This window comes from Oncorhynchus nerka, linkage group LG28 (genome assembly GCF_034236695.1).
Source record: "Oncorhynchus nerka isolate Pitt River linkage group LG28, Oner_Uvic_2.0, whole genome shotgun sequence".
In the NCBI taxonomy this organism is placed as follows: Eukaryota; Metazoa; Chordata; class Actinopteri; order Salmoniformes; family Salmonidae; genus Oncorhynchus; species Oncorhynchus nerka.
Window position 1 is genome coordinate 83,975,684 of NC_088423.1, and position 23,854 is coordinate 83,999,537.

Genomic DNA, 23,854 nt, shown 5'->3' on the forward strand with positions numbered 1-23,854 from the left:
CATGTCTAAAGCAGGGAGTCAGAGGGATAGAAACATGTCTAAAGAGGGAGACAGAGAGTCAGAGGGATAAAACATGTCTAAAGCAGGGAGACAGCTAGAGTCAGAGGGGAGAAACATGTCTAAAGCAGGGAGACAGCTAGAGTCAGAGGGATAGAAACATGTCCAAAGCAGGGAGACAGCTGGAGTCAGAGGGGGAGAAACATGTCTAAAGCAGGGAGACAACTAGAGTCAGAGGGGGAGAAACATGTCTAAAGCAGGGAGTCAGCTAGAGTCAGAGGGATATAAACATGTCTAAAGCAGGGAGACAGCTAGAGTCAGAGGGATAGAAACATGTCTAAAGCAGGGAGACAGCTAGAGTCAGAGGGATAGAAACATGTCTAAAGCAGGGAGACAGCTAGAGTCAGAGGGAGAGAAACATGTCTAAAGCAGGGAGACAGCTAGAGTCAGAGGGAGAGAAACATGTCTAAAGCAGGGAGTCAGCTAGAGTCAGAGGGATATAAACATGTCTAAAGCAGGGAGACAGCTAGAGTCAGAGGGAGAGAAACATGTCTAAAGCAGGGAGACAGCTAGAGTCAGAGGGATAGAAACATGTCTAAAGCAGGGAGACAGCTAAAGTCAGAGGGGGAGAAACATGTCTAAAGAAGGGAGACAGCTAGAGTCAGAGGGATAGAAACATGTCTAAAGAAGGGAGACAGCTAGAGTCAGAGGGAGAGAAACATGTCTAAAGCAGGGAGACAGCTAGAGTCAGAGGGAGAGAAACATGTCTAAAGAAGGGAGACAGCTAGAGTCAGAGGGATAGAAACATGTCTAAAGCAGGGAGACAGCTAGAGTCAGAGGGATAGAAACATGTCTAAAGAAGGGAGACAACTAGAGTCAGAGGGATAGAAACATGTCTAAAGCAGGGAGACAGCTAGAGTTAGAGGGGGAGAAACATGTCTAAAGCAGGGAGACAGCTAGAGTCAGAGGGATAAAATGTCCAAAGCAGGGAGACAGTCTGGAGTCAGAGGGGGAGAAACATGTCTAAAGCAGGGAGACAACTAGAGTCAGAGGGGGAGAAACATGTCTAAAGCAGGGAGTCAGCTAGAGTCAGAGGGATATAAACATGTCTAAAGCAGGGAGACAGCTAGAGTCAGAGGGATAGAAACATGTCTAAAGCAGGGAGACAGCTAGAGTCAGAGGGATAGAAACATGTCTAAAGCAGGGAGACAGCTAGAGTCAGAGGGAGAGAAACATGTCTAAAGCAGGGAGACAGCTAGAGTCAGAGGGAGAGAAACATGTCTAAAGCAGGGAGTCAGCTAGAGTCAGAGGGATATAAACATGTCTAAAGCAGGGAGACAGCTAGAGTCAGAGGGAGAGAAACATGTCTAAAGCAGGGAGACAGCTAGAGTCAGAGGGATAGAAACATGTCTAAAGCAGGGAGACAGCTAAAGTCAGAGGGGGAGAAACATGTCTAAAGAAGGGAGACAGCTAGAGTCAGAGGGATAGAAACATGTCTAAAGAAGGGAGACAGCTAGAGTCAGAGGGAGAGAAACATGTCTAAAGCAGGGAGACAGCTAGAGTCAGAGGGATAGAAACATGTCTAAAGAAGGGAGACAGCTAGAGTCAGAGGGGGAGAAACATGTCTAAAGCAGGGAGACAGCTAGAGTCAGAGGGATAGAAACATGTCTAAAGCAGGAAGACAGCTAGAGTCAGAGGGAGAGAAACATGTCTAAAGAAGGGAGACAGCTAGAGTTAGAGGGGGAGAAACATGTCTAAAGCAGGGAGACAGCTAGAGTCAGAGGGAGAGAAACATGTCTAAAGAAGGGAGACAGCTAGAGTCAGAGGGGAGAAACATGTCTAAAGCAGGGAGACACCTAGAGTCAGAGGTGGAGAAACATGTCTAAAGCAGGGAGACTGCTAGAGTCAGAGGGATAGAAACATGTCCAAAGCAGGGAGACAGCTGGAGTCAGAGGGGGAGAAACATGTCTAAAGCAGGGAGACAACTAGAGTCAGAGGGGGAGAAACATGTCTAAAGCAGGGAGACAACTAGAGTCAGAGGGGGAGAAATATGTCCAAAGCAGGGAGACAGCTAGAGTCAGAGGGAGAGAAACATGTCTAAAGCAGGGAGACAGCTAGAGTCAGAGGGGGAGAAACATGTCTAAAGCAGGGAGTCAGCTGGAGTCAGAAGGGGAGAAACATGTCTAAAGCAGGGAGCCAACTAGAGTCAGAGGGATAGAAACATGTCTAAAGCAGGGAGACAGCTAGAGTCAGAGGTGGAGAAACATGTCTAAAGCAGGGAGACAGCTGGAGTCAGAAGAGGAGAAACATGTCTAAAGCAGGGAGCCAACTAGAGTCAGAGGGATAGAAACATGTCTAAAGCAGGGAGACAACTAGAGTCAGAGGGATATAAACATGTCTAAAGCAGGAGACAGCTATAGTCAGAGGGATAGAAACATGTCTAAAGCAGGGAGACAGCTAGAGTCAGAGGGGGAGAAACATGTCTAAAGCAGGGAGACAGCTAGAGTCAGAGGGATAGAAACATATCTAAAGCAGGGAGACAGCTAGAGTCAGAGGGATATAAACATGTCTAAAGCAGGGAGACAGCTAGAGTCAGAGGGATATAAACATGTCTAAAGCAGGGAGACAGCTAGAGTCAGAGGTAGAGAAACATGTCTAAAGCAGGGAGACAGCTAGAGTCAGAGGGATAGAAACATGTCCAAAGCAGGGAGACAGCTGGAGTCAGAGGGGGAGAAACATGTCTAAAGCAGGGAGACAACTAGAGTCAGAGGGGGAGAAACATGTCTAAAGCAGGGAGACAACTAGAGTCAGAGGGGGAGAAATATGTCCAAAGCAGGGAGACAGCTAGAGTCAGAGGGAGAGAAACATGTCTAAAGCAGGGAGACAGCTAGAGTCAGAGGTGGAGAAACATGTCTAAAGCAGGGAGACAGCTGGAGTCAGAAGGGGAGAAACATGTCTAAAGCAGGGAGCCAACTAGAGTCAGAGGGATAGAAACATGTCTAAAGCAGGGAGACAGCTAGAGTCAGAGGTGGAGAAACATGTCTAAAGCAGGGAGACAGCTGGAGTCAGAAGAGGAGAAACATGTCTAAAGCAGGGAGCCAACTAGAGTCAGAGGGATAGAAACATGTCTAAAGCAGGGAGACAACTAGAGTCAGAGGGATATAAACATGTCTAAAGCAGGGAGACAGCTATAGTCAGAGGGATAGAAACATGTCTAAAGCAGGGAGACAGCTAGAGTCAGAGGGGGAGAAACATGTCTAAAGCAGGGAGACAGCTAGAGTCAGAGGGATAGAAACATGTCTAAACCAGGGAGACAGCTAGAGTCAGAGGGAGAGAAACATGTCTAAAGAAGGGAGACAGCTAGAGTCAGAGGGATAGAAACATGTCTAAAGCAGGGAGACAGCTAGAGTCAGAGGGATAGAAACATGTCTAAAGAAGGGAGACAACTAGAGTCAGAGGGATAGAAACATGTCTAAAGCAGGGAGACAGCTAGAGTCAGAGGGAGAGAAACATGTCTAAAGCAGGGAGACAGCTAGAGTCAGAGGGATAGAAACATGTCTAAAGCAGGGAGACAGCTAGAGTCAGAGGGGGAGAAACATGTCTAAAGCAGGGAGACAGCTAGAGTCAGAGGGATAGAAACATGTCTAAAGCAGGGAGACAGCTAAAGTCAGAGGGGGAGAAACATGTCTAAAGAAGGGAGACAGCTAGAGTCAGAGGGATAGAAACATGTCTAAAGAAGGGAGACAGCTAGAGTCAGAGGGAGAGAAACATGTCTAAAGCAGGGAGACAGCTAGAGTCAGAGGGATAGAAACATGTCTAAAGCAGGGAGACAGCTAGAGTCAGAGGGGAGAAACATGTCTAAAGAAGGAGACAGCTAGAGTCAGAGGGATAGAAACATGTCTAAAGAGGGAGACAACTAGAGTCAGAGGGAGAGAAACATGTCTAAAGCAGGAGACAGCTAGAGTCAGAGGGATAGAAACATGTCTAAAGAAGGGAGACAGCTAGAGTCAGAGGGGGAGAAACATGTCTAAAGCAGGGAGACAGCTAGAGTCAGAGGGATAGAAACATGTCTAAAGCAGGGAGACAGCTAGAGTCAGAGGGAGAGAAACATGTCTAAAGCAGGGAGACAACTAGAGTCAGAGGGATATAAACATGTCTAAAGCAGGGAGTCAGCTATAGTCAGAGGGATAGAAACATGTCTAAAGCAGGGAGACAGCTAGAGTCAGAGGGATATAAACATGTCTAAAGCAGGGAGACAGCTATAGTCAGAGGGATAGAAACATGTCTAAAGCAGGGAGACAGCTAGAGTCAGAGGGGGAGAAACATGTCTAAAGCAGGGAGACAGCTAGAGTCAGAGGGATAGAAACATATCTAAAGCAGGGAGACAGCTAGTGTCAGAGGGATAGAAACATGTCTAAAGCAGGGAGACAGCTAGAGTCAGAGGTGGAGAAACATGTCTAAAGCAGGTAGACAACTAGAGTCAGAGGGGGAGAAACATGTCTAAAGCAGGGAGACAGCTGGAGTCAGAAGAGGAGAAACATGTCTAAAGCAGGGAGCCAACTAGAGTCAGAGGGATAGAAACATGTCTAAAGCAGGGAGACAACTAGAGTCAGAGGGATATAAACATGTCTAAAGCAGGGAGACAGCTATAGTCAGAGGGATAGAAACATGTCTAAAGCAGGGAGACAGCTAGAGTCAGAGGGGGAGAAACATGTCTAAAGCAGGGAGACAGCTAGAGTCAGAGGGATAGAAACATATCTAAAGCAGGGAGACAGCTAGAGTCAGAGGGATAGAAACATGTCTAAAGCAGGGAGACACCTAGAGTCAGAGGGATAGAAACATGTCTAAAGCAGGGAGACAGCTAGAGTCAGAGGTGGAGAAACATGTCTAAAGCAGGGAGACAGCTAGAGTCAGAGGGATAGAAACATGTCCAAAGCAGGGAGAAAGCTGGAGTCAGAGGGGGAGAAACATGTCTAAAGCAGGGAGACAGCTAGAGTCAGAGGGGGAGAAACATGTCTAAAGCAGGGAGACAACTAGAGTCAGAGGGGGAGAAATATGTCCAAAGCAGGGAGACAGCTAGAGTCAGAGGGAGAGAAACATGTCTAAAGCAGGGAGACAGCTAGAGTCAGAGGTGGAGAAACATGTCTAAAGCAGGGAGACAGCTGGAGTCAGAAGGGGAGAAACATGTCTAAAGCAGGGAGCCAACTAGAGTCAGAGGGATAGAAACATGTCTAAAGCAGGGAGACAGCTAGAGTCAGAGGTGGAGAAACATGTCTAAAGCAGGGAGACAGCTGGAGTCAGAAGAGGAGAAACATGTCTAAAGCAGGGAGCCAACTAGAGTCAGAGGGATAGAAACATGTCTAAAGCAGGGAGACAACTAGAGTCAGAGGGATATAAACATGTCTAAAGCAGGGAGACAGCTATAGTCAGAGGGATAGAAACATGTCTAAAGCAGGGAGACAGCTAGAGTCAGAGGGGGAGAAACATGTCTAAAGCAGGGAGACAGCTAGAGTCAGAGGGATAGAAACATATCTAAAGCAGGGAGACAGCTAGAGTCAGAGGGATAGAAACATGTCTAAAGCAGGGAGACACCTAGAGTCAGAGGGATAGAAACATGTCTAAAGCAGGGAGACAGCTAGAGTCAGAGGGATAGAAACATGTCTAAAGCAGGGAGACAACTAGAGTCAGAGGGATAGAAACATGTCTAAAGCATGGAGACTGCTAGAGTCAGAGGGATAGAAACATGTCTAAAGCAGGGAGACAACTAGAGTCAGAGGGATAGAAACATGTCTAAAGCAGGGAGACAACTAGTGTCAGAGGGATAGAAACATGTCTAAAGCAGGGAGACAGCTAGAGTCAGAGGGAGAGAAACATGTCTAAAGCAGGGAGACAGCTAGAGTCAGAGGGATAGAAACATGTCTAAAGCAGGGAGCCAACTAGAGTCAGAGGGAGAGAAACATGTCTAAAGCAGGGAGACAGCTAGAGTCAGAGGGATAGAAACATATCTAAAGCAGGGAGACAGCTAGAGTCAGAGGGATAGAAACATGTCTAAAGCAGGGAGACAACTAGAGTCAGAGGGAGAGAAACATGTCTAAAGCAGGGAGACAGCTAGAGTCAGAGGTGGAGAAACATGTCTAAAGCAGGTAGACAACTAGAGTCAGAGGGGGAGAAACATGTCTAAAGCAGGGAGACAGCTAGAGTCAGAGGGATAGAAACATGTCTAAAGCAGGGAGACAGCTAGAGTCAGAGGGAGAGAAACATGTCTAAAGCAGGGAGACAGCTAGAGTCAGAGGGATAGAAACATGTCTAAAGCAGGGAGACAACTAGAGTCAGAGGGATAGAAACATGTCTAAAGCAGGAGACAGCTAGAGTCAGAGGGATAGAAACATGTCTAAAGCAGGGAGACAGCTAGAGTCAGAGGTCATGTCTAAAGCAGGGACAACTAGAGTCAGAGGGGAGAAACATGTCTAAAGCAGGGAGACAGCTAGAGTCAGAGGGATAGAAACATGTCTAAAGCAGGGAGACAGCTAGAGTCAGAGGGATAGAAACATGTCTAAAGCAGGGAGACAGCTAGAGTCAGAGGTGGAGAAACATGTCTAAAGCAGGGAGACAACTAGAGTCAGAGGGGGAGAAACATGTCTAAAGCAGGGAGACAGCTAGAGTCAGAGGTGGAGAAACATGTCTAAAGCAGGTAGACAACTAGAGTCAGAGGGGGAGAAACATGTCTAAAGCAGGGAGACAGCTAGAGTCAGAGGGATAGAAACATGTCTAAAGCAGGGAGACAGCTAGAGTCAGAGGGAGAGAAACATGTCTAAAGCAGGGAGACAGCTAGAGTCAGAGGGATAGAAACATGTCTAAAGCAGGGAGACAACTAGAGTCAGAGGGATAGAAACATGTCTAAAGCAGGGAGACAGCTAGAGTCAGAGGGATAGAAACATGTCTAAAGCAGGGAGTCAGCTAGAGTCAGAGGGATAGAAACATGTCTAAAGCAGGGAGACAGCTAGAGTCAGAGGTGGAGAAACATGTCTAAAGCAGGGAGACAGCTAGAGTCAGAGGTGGAGAAACATGTCTAAAGCAGGTAGACAACTAGAGTCAGAGGGGGAGAAACATGTCTAAAGCAGGGAGACAGCTAGAGTCAGAGGGATAGAAACATGTCTAAAGCAGGGAGACAGCTAGAGTCAGAGGGATAGAAACATGTCTAAAGCAGGGAGACAACTAGAGTCAGAGGGATAGAAACATGTCTAAAGCAGGGAGACAGCTAGAGTCAGAGGGAGAGAAACATGTCTAAAGCAGGGAGACAGCTAGAGTCAGAGGGATAGAAACATGTCTAAAGCAGGGAGACAACTAGAGTCAGAGGGATAGAAACATGTCTAAAGCAGGGAGACAGCTAGAGTCAGAGGGATAGAAACATGTCTAAAGCAGGGAGACAGCTAGAGTCAGAGGGAGATAAACATGTCTAAAGCAGGGAGACAACTAGTGTCAGAGGGATAGAAACGTGTCTAAAGCAGGGAGACAGCTAGAGTCAGAGGTGGAGAAACATGTCTAAAGCAGGTAGACAACTAGAGTCAGAGGGGGAGAAACATGTCTAAAGCAGGGAGCCAGCTAGAGTCAGAGGGAGAGAAACATGTCTAAAGCAGGGAGACAGCTAGAGTCAGAGGGAGAGAAACATGTCTAAAGCAGGGAGACAACTAGAGTCAGAGGGATAGAAACATGTCTAAAGCAGGGAGACAGCTAGAGTCAGAGGGGGAGAAACATGTCTAAAGCAGGGAGACAGCTAGAGTCAGAGGGATAGAAACATGTCTAAAGCAGGGAGACAGCTAGAGTCAGAGGGGGAGAAACATGTCTAAAGAAAAGAAGGGAGACAGCTAGAGTCAGAGGGATAGAAACATGTCTAAAGAAGGGAGACAGCTAGAGTCAGAGGGGGAGAAACATGTCTAAAGAAGGGAGACAGCTAGAGTCAGAGGGATAGAAACATGTCTAAAGCAGGGAGACAGCTAGAGTCAGAGGGAGAGAAACATGTCTAAAGCAGGGAGACAGCTAGAGTCAGAGGGATAGAAACATGTCTAAAGCAGGGAGACAACTCGAGTCAGAGGGATAGAAACATGTCTAAAGCAGGGAGACAGCTAGAGTCAGAGGGATAGAAACATGTCTAAAGCAGGGAGTCAGCTAGAGTCAGAGGGATAGAAACATGTCTAAAGCAGGGAGACAGCTAGAGTCAGAGGTGGAGAAACATGTCTAAAGCAGGGAGACAGCTAGAGTCAGAGGTGGAGAAACATGTCTAAAGCAGGGAGACAGCTAGAGTCAGAGGGATAGAAACATGTCTAAAGCAGGGAGTCAGCTAGAGTCAGCGGGGAGACATGTCTAAAGCAGCAGTCTCCTGAGGAAGCTAGGCTTTTGGCCATCCTCTTACCACATCACTTTTTAGATCCCCATGTGTTCATAATTACTGACCCAGGTCAGCCCAGGTCCTTCAGCCTCTGCTCAATCACTCAATCACTCTCTTTCCCATCCAGTGGTCTACAGGCTCCCCTCATCCACATTATATTACATTCTAGAAATCACGCCCAACTTAACTCCATGTAACTGTGTGATTGATAACCTACCACAGATGTAGGAATAGATTTATGAGAGGATTCACACACACATGGAAAAATGATATCAAACGTTTTACCATTGCAACATTTGATAGGCTACAGTCACATTCAAAGCGGTTGTCTGAAGCTTGCTAGAGTTCACAGATGGTGATCCCTCATCGTGATTGGTCATTTGCAACCATCCCAATGAGCGGCCCGACACAAAGCCACTAACACTCTCAGTGAACAACGGGGTGTACAAAAACAAGGCAGAAAAACTTGGCACAGCACAGCAACGATGGGCTGAAAGCATTTCTAGTTTACACACATTCTCATTACTCAGTGAATGAGAAATCATTTGGAGGTATGGGGAAAGGGACAAATCAGGTTAGTGCTAATATGGGGTCAATGCTTCCTGGAACTGACAAAAGCAATATGTTAGGGGCAGAGGGGTAGAAAGTGTGTACAGTACGTTTGGAGAGAGTATTTGGTTGGGGAGGAGTATTTGGTTGGGGGGAGGATTTGGTTGATGCAGTATTTGGTGTGGGAGGATTATTTGGTTGGGGAGGAGTATTTGGTTGGGGAGGAGTATTTGTTTGAGGAGGAGTATTTGGTTGGGGGGAGTATTTGGTTGGGGGATTATTTGGATGAGGGAGAATTTGGTTGGGGGAGTATTTGGATGAGGGAGAATTTGGTTGGGGGAGTATTTGGATGAGGGAGAATTTGGTTGGGGGAGTATTTGGATGAGGGAGAATTTGGTTGGGGGAAGAATTTGGTTAGGGGAGTATTTGGATGAGGGAGAATTTGGTTGGGGGGAGAATTTGGTTGAGGGAAGTATTTGGTTGGATATTTGATTTAAAGTGATTTGAGTGAATGGCAATTCTGGTACTTTGATAAAGAGGACAACGATAAAGAAGTTAAAGATTTGATGTTTGATTCAAAATACATCTGTTTTCTTATTGTCTTGTGTATCATTAAAAAGGCATTTTATCCAAGGCCTTAGAAAGAGAAGTCTGAGAGGGTCATGATGTATGTTTCAGATCCCCTGTGAGTGTTCACAATGTCTAGACATGGAACACATGAGCTATTGACCTCCCAGCAGTGGACTTGTTCAATTAAGAGCGATAAAGGTTGTGTGAGACTTCCAACGGAGGTGTTCTGAGTTCTAACCTTTTGATCATCTAATAGCTATTTAATGGATCATCTGAGCTGCTAATGGAATAAAATGGCTCTCAATTTGTGTTGATTTAATTTGGACTGGATTTGCACTCGCCATTTAATTAAGCAATGCTTGCAATTATAAACACCTGTTTCAAACATCCAAATTCACTATCACTATTTCAAGGTAGAAAAATACAGATCATTTGTTGAGTAACAGATTAGTTTGTTATATTAATTAGAGAATGTCATCAATAATATTACGCAAAGTCAATGTATTGAAATATCTGAACATTTCGCAGTGTCCTCAAAATATTCGGATATTTCATTACATTGACTGCACATAATATTATTGATGGCATTCTCTAATTAATATAACAAACTGATCTGTACTCAAACTGTATAAACTTACATGACTGATTGACCTTTATTGATATTAGCTGAGACAACCCATCAGCACCATCAACACAGAAGGTATATATTTACCCAGCCTCTTGGTAGCTCAGCTTGGTTTCTGAGAATCCTAGTCTGTCATTAGGTGTTGATAGCTATGTTGAGCCCCTGTGATAGCATTGTAACTGACACCTGCTGTGTGTCCGCCCCTGGACGTTGCCATGACACTAATGACTATACTCCGGGGACCTTTGCACTGCAGCACCACAGATTGCAGGGCAGCCGTGATCAATGAAACCAATAATAAAGGCCTAATAGGAGAGGAAATGAGGGCCTAGCACATCCTCAGTCAGCTGAGGAGAGGACAGCAATACATCACACAGCAACACATCAACGTGGCCTGGTGTGAGAACCAGAGCAATGCAGCAGCAAAGGAAAAGTAAGCTGTGTGTGTGTGTGTGTGAGTGTGAGTGTGAGTGTGTGTGTGTGTGTGTGTGTGTGTGTGTGTGTGTGTGTGTGTGTGTGTGTGTGTGTGTGTGTGTGTGTGTGTGTGTGTTGTTGAATGTTACAGGTTAACCACATGCCCTCAAATCTCTAAAATCTCTTGAGAAAATGTATCCTCTGTCCCAGTCCATCTCTAGGGGATACAGGACGATCAAATCTCCATATCTAAGAACTAAGAACACCTGCAGCTCCTTGAGACTCTCAGAGATCACTGCTCATTACATAAGGAGGCAAACTGATGTTGGAAAGAAAGAGAAAGAATAGAGAGGGAAAAGATGAGGGGAAGAGATAGAGAGAGAGAAATTAAGAGAGAGAAAGAGAGAAAGTAAGAGAGAGAGAGAAAAAGAAAGAGAGAAAATGAGAGAAAGAGGTAGAGAAAGAGAGAATGTAAGAGAGAAAGAGAGAAGAAAAAAAGAGAAAGAGGGAGAAAAGGAGAGGGAGAAAATGAGGGAAAGAAGGAGAGAGAGAAATATGTCGACTCAGTCACTGTGATCTCTCCCAGAGTGTGCAGTGGCAGCATGCAGTGGTCTGATGATCTTGTTCCTGTTCTTGGAGCTCCGTGGGAGCAGGGGGTTTATGTCCCCCACACAAGACCTGACTGAAATATACAATGAGATTAGAAGTGTTCAGAGAAAAATCACTGTCTATTCTAGAGCTCCCACTGCCTGGGTCTCTGTGTTTTTCATTCAGCCTGTCTAGAATCAACTACATTTATACTGGGATATAGTGGCTCTCAGGGGAGTATGGACCTAAAGCTCTTTGATAGAGCCGTTGTCAATACACCAATGAGTATTCAAGGTCTGTGAAGATGGTAGAATACACAAAGAACAAAATGTTCTGGTAAATAAATGCAGGAAGATATGCTGTAAAAGGAACCAACATTGACTTCCTATAATTACCAAGAATTGAAGGTCTATGAATAATTTTTACAGTACGGTAGAAGCAGTGGTTAAGTGGAGGGTAAACGCACGTAAATATTGTTCACCTAACTTTATCCCCCCAACGGTTTACCCATGTTTTGCATAAAAAAGCATTGAAAGTATACGGAGAGTAACTTTATTCACCACAGACGGCGATCAGAGTTTACCCACCAATGTTTTTACCACTACATCACTGGGTCGAAAGAATGAGAGTGCGATTTTATGCTAGAAGAAACGGAAACTGACTGTATTCAAGTTTAGAGAGATTGATGAGAGAAAAACATTGGAGGAAATTCAGAGATGTTGATTACATAAACACACGAGACATCAATGCAGATCAGCATTCTGGTAGAGGGTCTTTCATCTGCTCTTATTGGCCGCCTGTCACGCACTCTTAGGCTGCATCCCAAATGGCTCACTATTCCTTATATAGTGCACTAGTAAAGTTTGGAATGCAAGCTTAGAATGTTTTGTTTGTGCCTCCCTGGCGCTCTACTCTGTACTGCACATCAGCTGCAGGATAAGGATGCTGCTGTATGTCCCAGTCATTTCAGACGACTTCCTTTGGGCTGCAGAAGTAATCTTCCCACAGAGCTCTGGAAAGGAATTCTTTGAAGTGCAAACGGATGGGGCTTTTCGTGTCAACTTCAAACGCAGCATCTAAGCTTTTTTTATATGCCTTTCTGTAGAGCAATCGGTATATGGGCGGATGGCTTCAGACATTTTGGGGATACGGCACAAAAGCTTTAATGACAGTGGCCCACTTCACAGTGGAATTGTTTGAGTATGAGTAGGGTTGCAAAATTCCCGAAACGTTCAATAAATTCTCTGGTTTTCCCGAAATTCTGGAAAGGCGGGTTCCTGGAATGAGGAGGGAATAAGCAGGAAATCTGTAATCCTGCAACCAGGATTTCTGGAAAACCGGGGAATTTATTGAAAGTTCCAAGAATTTTTCTAACCTAAAATGAAGAGTCATATACACTGGTACCATGCAGAGATGCAATAATAGTCAATAAAAACACTTTAAATTTAGATTCACTGCTTAGTAATGGCCTTTGTTGCCTGAACACGTTCTGCTCAGCATGTAAGCAGAATGAGCCACGTCATCAGAATCTACTGAATGGTAAGTCACTCTTCAATGAGACAAGGGCTCAGAAGCATAAAGACACACTGTAAGGCTGTGACTCTGCAGAAGTCCAAGGCTTATCTATTCCTCAAGCCACTCCAGGACTTTAGACTTCATACTGGTCAGTCTTGGTAAGATGTAGAGTGAGTAAGCAGGGGTTTCATGGCAGGTGATGAGAGTGAGTGTGTGCAGTTTGCTGTCCACTCACTGATGTATACTAACTAAATATTGATTTATGAAGACCTGCCATACTGTACACGCCATTAATAATACATATTTCTTGTTTATGAAATGATTAAGTGTACCATTTCCACAGTGGCCAGACTAAATAACCAAGCATCAAAAAGGTTAAGCCTACTTCTAACACATTTAGTCTCTCATGAAAATACTTGAATTTACACAGTTCATATTTGGCACTGTAGGTCAGCTCAGAGGAAGGTCAGACTCAAGACACACATCAGAGGCACAGGCCGGGGCAGCAGGGTAGCCTCGTGGTTAGAGCGTGTGACTAGTAACCGGAAGGTTGCGAGTTCAAACCCCCGAGCTGACAAGGTACAAATCTGTCGTTCTGACCCTGAACAGGCAGTTAACCCACTGTTCCTAGGCCGTCATTGAAAATAAGAATTTGTTCTTAACTGACTTGCCTGGTTAAATAAAGGTAAAATTTAAAATAAAATTTAAAATGTAAAAAAGAACAGGACAGGACCCACTGTACTCACTCATTGAACAGGAACATAATCCACTGTACTCACTCATAGAACAGGACAGAACCCACTGTACTCACTCATAGAACAGGAACATAATCCCCTGTACTCATTCATAGAACAGGAACATAATCCACTGTACTCACTCATAAACAGGAACAGGACAGAACCCACTGTACTCACTCATTAAACAGGAACATAATCCCCTGTACTCACTCATTATACAGGAACATAATCCCCTGTACTCACTCATAGAACAGGAACATAATCCACTGTACTCACTCATTGAACAGGGACATAACCCACTGTACTCACTCATAGAACAGGAACATAATCCACTGTACTCACTCATTGAACAGGGACAGAACACTCTGTACCCACTCATTGAACAGGAACAGAACATACTCCACTGTACTCACTCATTGAACAGGAACAGAACATAATCCACTGTACTCACTCATTGAACGGGAACATAATCCCCTGTACTCACTCATAGAACAGGGACATAATCCACTGTACTCACTTATAGAACAGGGACATAATCCACTGTACTCACTCATAGAACAGGACAGGACCCACTGTACTCACTCATAGATCAGGGACAGAACCCACTGTACTCACTCATAGAACAGGGACAGAACCCACTGTACTCACTCATTGAACAGGGACAGAACCCACTGTACTCACTCATAGAACAGGACAGGACCCACTGTACTCACTCATAGGACAGGGACAGAACCCACTGTACTCACTCATAGAACAGGACAGGACCCACTGTACTCACTCATAGAACAGGACAGGACCCACTGTACTCATTAATTGAACAGGGACAGAACCCACTGTACTCACTCATAGAACAGGGACAGAACCCATTGTATTCATTAATTGAACAGGGACATAATCCACTGTATTCACTCATAGAACAAGAACATAATCCACTGTACTCACTCATAGAACAGGACAGAACCCACTGTACTCACTCATAGAACAGGACAGAACCCCCTGTACTTACTCATAGAACAGGGACAGGACAGAACCCACTGTACTCACTCATAGAACAAGACAGAACCCACTGTACTCACTCATAGAACAGGACAGAACCCACTGTACTCACTCATAGAACAGGACAGAACCCACTGTACTCACTCATAGAACAGGACAGAACCCACTGTACTCACTCATAGAACAGGACATAACCCACTGTACTCACTCATAGAACAGGACAGAACCCACTGTACTCACTCATAGAACAGGACAGAACCCACTGTACTCACTCATAGAACAGGACAGAACCCACTTTACTCACTCATAGAACAGGACAGAACCCACTGTACTCACTCATAGAACAGGACAGGACCCACTGTACTCACTCATAGAACAGGACAGAACCCACTGTACTCACTCATAGAACAGGACAGGACCCACTGTACTCACTCATAGAACAGGACAGAACCCACTGTACTCACTCATAGAACAGGACAGAACCCACTGTACTCACTCATAGAACAGGACAGAACCCACTGTACTCACTCATAGAACAGGACAGAACCCACTGTACTCACTCATAGAACAGGACAGAACCCACTGTACTCACTCATAGAACAGGACAGAACCCACTGTACTCACTCATTGAACAGGGACAGAACACTCTGTACTCACTCATTGAACAGGGACAGAACATAATCCACTGTACTCACTCATAGAACAGGAACATAATCCACTGTACTCACTCATAGAACAGGGACATAACCCACTGTACTCACTCATATAACAGGAACAGGACAGAACCCACTGTACTCACTCATTGAACAGGGGCAGAACCCACTGTCCTCATTCATAGAACAGGGACAGGACCCACTGTGCTCACTCATAGAAAAGGGCAGGACCCACTGTACTGACTCATAGAACAGGAACAGAACCCACTGTACTCACTCATAGAACAGGCACATAATCCACTGTACTCACTCATAGAACAGGACAGAACCCACTGTACTCACTCATTGAACAGGGACAGAATGCACTGTACTTACTCATAAAACAGGGACAGGACAGAACCCACTGTAATCACACATAGAACAGGAACAGAACATAACCCACTGTACTCACTCATAGAACAGAACACAACCCACTGTACTCACTCATTGAACAGGAACATAATCCACTGTACTCACTCATTGAACAGGAACATAATCCACTGTACTTACTCATAAAACAGGGACAGGACAGAACCCACTGTAATCACACATAGAACAGGAACAGAACATAACCCACTGTACTCACTCATAGAACAGAACACAACCCACTGTACTCACTCATTGAACAGGAACATAATCCACTGTACTCACTCATTGAACAGGAACATAATCCACTGTACTTACTCATAAAACAGGGACAGGACAGAACCCACTGTAATCACACATAGAACAGGAACAGAACATAACCCACTGTACTCACTCATAGAACAGAACACAACCCACTGTACTCACTCATTGAACAGGAACATAATCCACTGTACTCACTCATAGAACAGGACAGAACCCACTGTACTCACTCATAGAACAGGACAGAACCCACTGTACTCACTCATAGAACAGGACAGGACCCACTGTACTCACTCATATAACAGGACAGAACCCACTGTACTCACTCATAGAACAGGACAGAACCCACTGTACTCACTCATAGAACAGGACAGGACCCACTGTACTCACTCATATAACAGGACAGAACCCACTGTACTCACTCATAGAACAGGACAGAACCCACTGTACTCACTAATAGAACAGGACAGGACCCACTGTACTCACTCATATAACAGGACAGAACCCACTGTACTCACTCATAGAACTCTGCAGCCGGCGTCATCTTGTACTTGGCATAAGACGTCCCATTGCCCAGGAAGGATCCGTTTAGTAGCTTGGGGTCTGTGCAGTTCGGACTGTTCCAGGCGTTGCCACAATGGAGCCAGGGCAGCTCACTGGTCATAGAGGAGAACAGGTAGTACAGGGACCAGGCTATGATGACGTTGTAGTAGAAACCCACATACAACGCTATGATGATCACAGTGTAGCCCACACCTGAGGGAGGGAGGGAGGGATATGGACGAGAGAAACAGAGAGAGAAACAGAGAGCAGAGAGAGATGGTTACATACTGTAGGTTACATAGGGTTACAGAGGGTGGAATCCTGCTACTCCTGTCTAATGCCAATCATAAATGTGTATGTGTGAGGGAACACAAATAACAAACAAAACTCTGCAGCGTGTATCCACAAGACCTTGGACAGCAGAGACAACTGAAAAAACGAGCACAGCAGTGGAATACCAGCTAGTATTATGTAAAAAAAAATAATAATAAAGAACTTGAGGAAATTTGAGAATTCAACCACTTGTTTCACCTGATTCAATGTATTATTTGAGCAGAATGTGATGTGCTATAACTCTACCATCAGAACAAGCAGCAGATGAACTTAACAATGTCAGTTTAATATGGTCTTTTTTACTTTTACCCCTTTTCTCCCCAATTTCGTGGTATTCAATTGGTAGTTACAGTCTTGTCTCTGCAACTCCCGTATGACACAGAGCCATGCATCCTCCGAAACACAACACAACCAATCCGCACTGCTTCTGGACACAATGCCCGCTTAACCTGGAAGCCAGCCGCACCACACTGGGCAGCACCTCTTACTGGAGAATGTATCTATCTACAGCTATCTCTTTGGTCTCCCAACCAGGGTTTTAAAAAACCACAGCCGTGCTTTATCACTGACACCATTGTGCTATCGTGAGAATGAGAGATCTCCACTTAAAAACGAAATAGATTCACTGTTGCTATTAAAGTCATTTCCAAAGGGTAGGTTTAAGTTTAACAGAGGTTTAACATATAGCATTAATGATACTATTTAGGCCTATATAGTCTTTGCATCACCAGCTATTGTTTCAATTCAACTTAAAAATACACAATAAATAGGCTTAGGGTTTCAAGTTTAGCTTGATTTCAAATTGAATCTACAAGTTAATAATGAATATGTTGGATTCAACGTCTCCATCTCAACCAAAAATCTAAGTTATAGAATAGGACAAAATGAAATACAACTTTATTTAAAGTGAATTTAAAGTTTAATTTGATTTGATTTTGTCCTATTCTATAACTTAGATTTTTGGTTGAGATGGAACCGTTGAACCCAACATATTCATTATTAACTTGTAGATTCAATTTGAAATTAAAGCCAGACTCAGTGGCACAGAGGAAACTTTCCAAGCAGAAGATCTCCTTCAAATGGTGACACTGTAACTATAAATGTCTTCTTATGTAATCATATAAAGCAGATGTGTTGAAGATCGCAGGTCTGTGGAGATCTTCACAATTTATATAATAATCTGCCCGGAATCTCCAACGGCATTGATCACTTGCATCATGTATAGTGGGGCAAAAAAGTATTTAGTCAGACACCAATTGTGCAAGTTCTCCCACTTAAAAAGATGAGAGAGGCCTGTAATTTTCATCATACGTACACTTCAACTATGACAGACAAAAAATTAGATTTTTTTGAATAAGAAACCTGGATAAGATGCCTGGGACAGGCTGATCTAAGACTGGATACTGTGGCATGTAAACATCCTATCCCGTTTACTGTTGTTTCTGTGGTCTGTGCTGTCAGGCTCAGTTTCACATATCAGGAGTGTTGTGTGATGATGTTTTCATCTGATTGTCAAACTAATCACTTCAAAAAGTTGGTTACCTGCTCAGTTCGATCCACAAAAATAATTCCATAATAATTTAGCCTACTATAAATAATTTACTACAATTTAAATTATGTTTCTGCTCATAACTTCCAACATTTGGGAGTCCAAATGATAATTTTCAGAATTTGCCATTTGTTTGTCTACTATAGATTGATACATGCAGCTTCTCTTCTGTCATAACTTCTGCCTAGTTACATCTTCTGCCTAGTTAAATAAATGTTAAATTAAAAAATCCCAAAATAACTTGTTGCCAGAGAAGACTAAATAAAGTAGTGCTCACCAGAATAGCGTATTCCATGGATAAAATGAATGCATTAGTAATCTCGGTAACACCGGTAAAGTTGTCTGTCCAAATGTCATCAGTTTGACCTGTTTTAAGGAGATTAAAAGCTGAGAAAACGACGAAATACATTTCAGAGAAGACTTTAGTTCGTCTTGGGTGCATATTTTATGTGGTTGAAATACTGTCTGCTTGCATAACAAGCATTTGCATTTTCTCAAGAGATGCTGAAAGAAAGAAATAATATTTCTTAATTAACTACTGTTCCCCAGACAAAATTAACATTTGTTGTATAATTTCACAGCAAGAAATGCATAATTCTGCAAGAGTTAATATGATATTACACTACATGTGAGAGGTTATAGTCCTACAGGCAATGTCCATAGTTCAGTTACTATTCCATTTAACCCAAATGAACTTCAATTAGAAGTATTCCTTTTATTCATGGATACAGGGATACTCATGAGTGGGATATATCATCTACATTACGGAAGTAATTTTTGCTGGACCCCAGGAAGAGTAGTTTCTGCCTTGGCAGCAGCTAATGGGGATCCATAATACTGACAAAATATGAAAGGTGCATGTAAACAGCTTATACCGAATAAGACCTGAAGCGGGATATGAGCTACCGTCCGGAATACTGTGCACCTTTAAACGTGGTCACTGATAACACATTGGTAATTCAACAAACTTTTGGCTGTCTTTTTGACTGGGTTGCAATATCATTCATCAACGTGTTGTCCACATTGAAATGATGTGGTGTGCCCACTGGGAAGGAACATTAAAAGAGCAGGGAAAGGACAAGAGGTGAGTGAAAAAAGAGAGAGATGTTCAAAGATAGAGAAGAAAAGAGAGGCCAGGAGCCTTGAGAAGGTGAGAGGTGGGAGATGAGGCAGAGGTCAGGGAAGAGATGGTATACAGAGATGGGAGAGAGAGAGAGAGCTCACCTTTAAAGACAGGGCAGATCTTCCAGACTGTAGCAGCTCCTTCCCTATTGTACTGTCCCAGGGCTAGTTCCATATAGAACAGAGGCATCCCAGCAATCACCAGGAACAGAATGTAGGGGATTAGAAAGGCACCTGAAATCACCACAAAACCCCACAAAACAACGTTTTTGAACGTGAACCTTTTGGCATTTGTGTTGCAGCCAAGACAACATATTTAGCCTTTTGTGGGTGTTTTCGCCCTGGCAATTTGTGTTGATAATGAGATCTCAAGGAAAATCACATGAAACAGACATCAACATGGACTCTCCAGGCACAGACAGTGAATTGTCCATGCTTGTAGCTTTTTATGTTCCATTGAATTCTGGGAAGAATACAATTCCCTTCATCTAGTATAATTAAAAATATATTGTATGCAACATTATAACAAAGAGCAGAGCATTGGGCTGCATTACAGCCTTTCAGAGAGCGCCAAATGAACATGACCCACAGCTGAAGAGTTGGCACCACAGGACACAACACTGCAACACTCAGTTCACCAGATAAAGATACACATGTCTATTTTCACCACGTGAAGTGTAATGCTGCCAAAGGGGACAGGAAATCTAGTAAACACTGTTATTACAACAAGCTACTGAAGGTCTGTGGTGGCAAACCCAAAATGTCACTTTGTAATTAACAACGACCTTTGGTTTGTTAACATTCACTCGGCTCGATTATAGATATATTCAGGTGCAGTTTTTATGTTTTATCTTGTTTTGGACACTTGTTTTGGATATTGTTGGCAGTCAATCATCTCTGTAGTTAGCCTTTGCTTTGTTGTTCATTCTTCAGATTTGTGATAACTCTGACTGGCACTTCTAACAGATGTTATCTAAAACTCTTCTTATCAAACAAATGCAGCACACATATTACAAGTGATTTGATTACTTGTTCCACCACCACTACTGAGCTACTGAAATATGCCTAAGCCATTATTATTCGCTCTCAACCTGGTCTCAGAGCATTTTGTATTATTCCGTACGTAAATCTGAAGCATTACATTTAGTATATGTTAAGAATCACAATTCCTATTATATGTTACAAATTAGCAAAACGTACAATATGTTACGAATTTGCAGAACTTATGATATTTTACAAATTCTAGCTAGGTGGCTAGGTGGCTAACGTCAGCTATCTGGCAAACGTTATCTAGGCTAGGGGTTAGGGTTAAGGTTAGGAGTTAGGTTAAAGGTTAGCTAAAAGGAATAAGGTTTGGGAAAGGTTAGCTAACATGCTAAGTATTTGCAAAGTAGCAAATAGTTGAAAAGTTGCAAATGAGCTAAAGTTGTCTGTCATGAGATTTGAACTAGCAACCTTTTGATTGCTAGAAGTTAGCATTACACCCCCCCCCCAACCATCTGTAACCATACCAAAAGTAACATGTCATACTAATTTGAGTGTTAGGGATACATTTTTACTATGTTAAGTCTAGATTATGAGACCAGGCTGTCACTCTTAATGGTCTAGATCACACAATGAGGCCTGCAGGCTGGATCTGGCCCATTCAAAATTCAAAATCCAATAGTTAAAGGACAATTGCTTAGCAGATTTTGACTGCGAGGAAATATAATACATTTTAAGTGTGGCCCCCCCAGACCCCGGTGAAGACCGAATGCAGCCCGCAGGAAAAATGGGTTAGACACCGCACACATTTAAATTAAGTTATTAATTATTAACATATTTGCATAGCAATCTGTTCAACTGTGAGTATTTAAATATTTCCTAACATGTGCCATCAGCAATAAAGCACTTATGAGCCAGCAACTGGTGTGAATGGGTTATGAGTCAACCCTTTACAGTAAGATACAGTAGCGCCCAGATACAGTGAATGTATTTGCAGTTGAGTCAACCACACTGACCTGAATGAATTTATGCAATGAGGTATTTCTGTTTCCCTCTTACCAGCAAAGCCTCTTGGCTCAAGAAAGCCTGCGCAAAGCTATTTGGGGATTTCAAAAACTCACTGACTAGTGACTGGTACGTATGGTAGCATACAAACTAACAGATTGGCACATGTTATCGTAAACTCATGAAGAATGTTATTTCACAACAGTAAAACAAACGTGATATTAGTCCCAAAGCAGTCTCGCGTTGCCATACCAAGCCTGGTTCTCTACGAGGATAGTTCCAAAGGAACCTGGGAAAGTCTTAACAGAAGTCTTTACAGAAGTTATAACAGTTCACTCACCACCTCCATTCTTGTAGCAGAGGTAAGGGAATCTCCAGACATTGGCCAAGTCCACTGCGAAGCCTATGACGGATAGGAGAAAGTCTATTTTCTTTCCCCATGTTTCCCTCTCCTCCAGCTCCTCAGCGGTGCAGGGGGTGCCGTGCGTGCTGGGGGTGGGCATGATGGTCGAACTGGTATACTGGACCCCATTTTGGTCCTTCACCAATATCAGTTCCACCTCCTTCTTCTCCACATTGCAGGGTTTCAGCGGGGCCACTGATGACAGCTTGTGGTCTGGCAGGACCTGGATGTTCATATTTTCTCCGGTGTCGGTGTGCAGCTCGCCGACGGCCTTGTGCTCTCACCTCACGGAGGAAGTATCCGTGGCGGAGGTGATGCTCGCGCTGCGATGGACCGTGATGACGATGGGAGTCCCGCTAGCGTGGAAAGGCAAACTCTGCATAAGTGACTATTTTTCAACGAACTACAGTGGACTCCACCGCATTCATCGGCTAGAGAGGTAAAAACAAATACACTCAGAAGTTTGCAGAGGTGGAATAGTTGTGAAAAGTTGTATAGCTACACTGGCGCACAGAGAGGAATAGCCAAAATATGGGCAAAAAGGATTTCCATGTTTCCGAAAGTCATATTTTACAAATACATTGTCTTACATTATATTAAATCATATAAACTACTAGTCATGCTATTGGATTTTTTTTTTCAAAATGTTCAGATAAACGTAAATAACAGGTGAACGTCGTAGAATAGGTTGAGGCTATTACTCCTGCGTATTTCTCATAATCCCCGTGCGCATTTGTTGAATGCAGCTAAGCAACATTGGTTAATTAATCAAAGTGATACAAACTGGCAGCAATACACAATAAAATATAAGTTAAGCGTGCAATAGTATAGTCAGTGATGTATAGTATCGTTATTAAAGCACATTAAAACCCGTATAAGTAGAAGAGGAGCCACGGTTGGTCCATACTTGTGAAGCTACGGACACCTCTCCATGACCCGTTGCTGCTGTCGTCCTGCTGCGTCTGAGGATAGACTGCCCATTCTGATGGAACTTTAAGACTCGCCTTCTCATGAGAGATAGACGACATACATTCAGAGCTTTTAAATCAGCTTGCTCGGTCTCTCTCCACGTGATTTTTTATAATTGTTTTTTTCTGCTCCTCCCTTTCTTACTTTATGTTGGATCTTTCTTGGCACGCCGTCGCCACTGTTGTGAAGTGCGCGCCAACATGCGCCCGTGGTCTCACCTCGACAAACCCACAGCACCAGACCTAAAGAAATATACACTACATGACCAAAAGTATGTGGACACCTGTTCAACAAACATCTCACTCCAAAATCATGGGCATTAATATGGAGTTGTTCCCCCCCCCCCTTTGCTGCTATGACAGCCTCCACTCTTCTGGGAATGCTTTCCACTAAATGTTGGGACATTGCTGCAGAGACTTGATTCCATTCAGCCACAAGAGCATTAGTAAGGCCAGGCACTGATATTGGCCGATTAGGCCTAGCTCGCAGTCTGCGTTCCAATTCATCCCAAAGGTGTTCGATGAGATTGAGTTTAGGTCTTCTGTGCAGGCCAGTCAAGTTCTTACACACCAATCTCGACAAACAATTTCTGTATGAACCTCACTTTGTGCACAGGGGCATTGTCATGCTGAAACAGGAAAGGGCCTTCCCCAAACTGTTTCCACAAAGTTGGAAGCACAGAACCATCTAGAAATTCATTGTATGCTGTAGTGTTAAGACTTCCCTTTAATGCAACTAAGGGGCCTACTACAAACCATGAAAAACATCCCCAGAATATTATTCCTTCCCCACCAAACTTTACAGATGGCACTACGCATTGGGGTAGGTAGCGTTCTCCTGGCATCTGCCAAACCCAGATTCAACCGTCGGACTGCCAGATGGTGAAGTGTGATTCATCACTCCAGAGAATGCGTTTCCACTGCTCCAGAGTCCAATGGCAGTGAGTTTTACACCACTCCAGGTGACGCTTGGCATTGCGCATGGTGATCTTAGGCTTGTGTGTGGCTGCTCGGCCATGGAAACCCATTTCATGAAGCTCCTGACGAACAGTTCTTGTGCTAATGTTGCTTCCAGAGGCAGTTTGGAACTCGGTAGTGAGTGCCCCAACCAAGGACAAACGCTGTTTATGTGCTACGCGCTTCAACACTCCGCAGTCCTGTTCTGTGAGCTTGTGTGGCCTACCACTTCACGGATGAGCCGTTGTTGCTCCTAGACATTTCGACTTCACAATAACAGCACTTACAGTTGAC

At 43.9% G+C, this 23,854-nt stretch overlaps 1 protein-coding gene across 1 annotated transcript in view; it reads right to left on the reverse strand.

Moving 5' to 3' along the window:
* LOC115126128 (sodium-dependent noradrenaline transporter-like) overlaps nucleotides 1–22,652 on the reverse strand; it is a 69,193-nt gene extending 46,541 nt beyond the window's left edge. The window contains exons 1-4 of the mRNA XM_065013196.1: nucleotides 22,543–22,652; nucleotides 21,573–21,991; nucleotides 19,346–19,477; nucleotides 16,215–16,452 (exon numbers count right to left, since the gene is read on the reverse strand). Coding sequence (XP_064869268.1) covers nucleotides 16,215–16,452; nucleotides 19,346–19,477; nucleotides 21,573–21,870 — 668 coding nt within the window. The 5' untranslated portion in view covers nucleotides 21,871–21,991; nucleotides 22,543–22,652. The remainder of the gene's footprint in view (nucleotides 1–16,214; nucleotides 16,453–19,345; nucleotides 19,478–21,572; nucleotides 21,992–22,542) is intronic.
* Nucleotides 22,653–23,854: the final 1,202 nt, after the last annotated feature.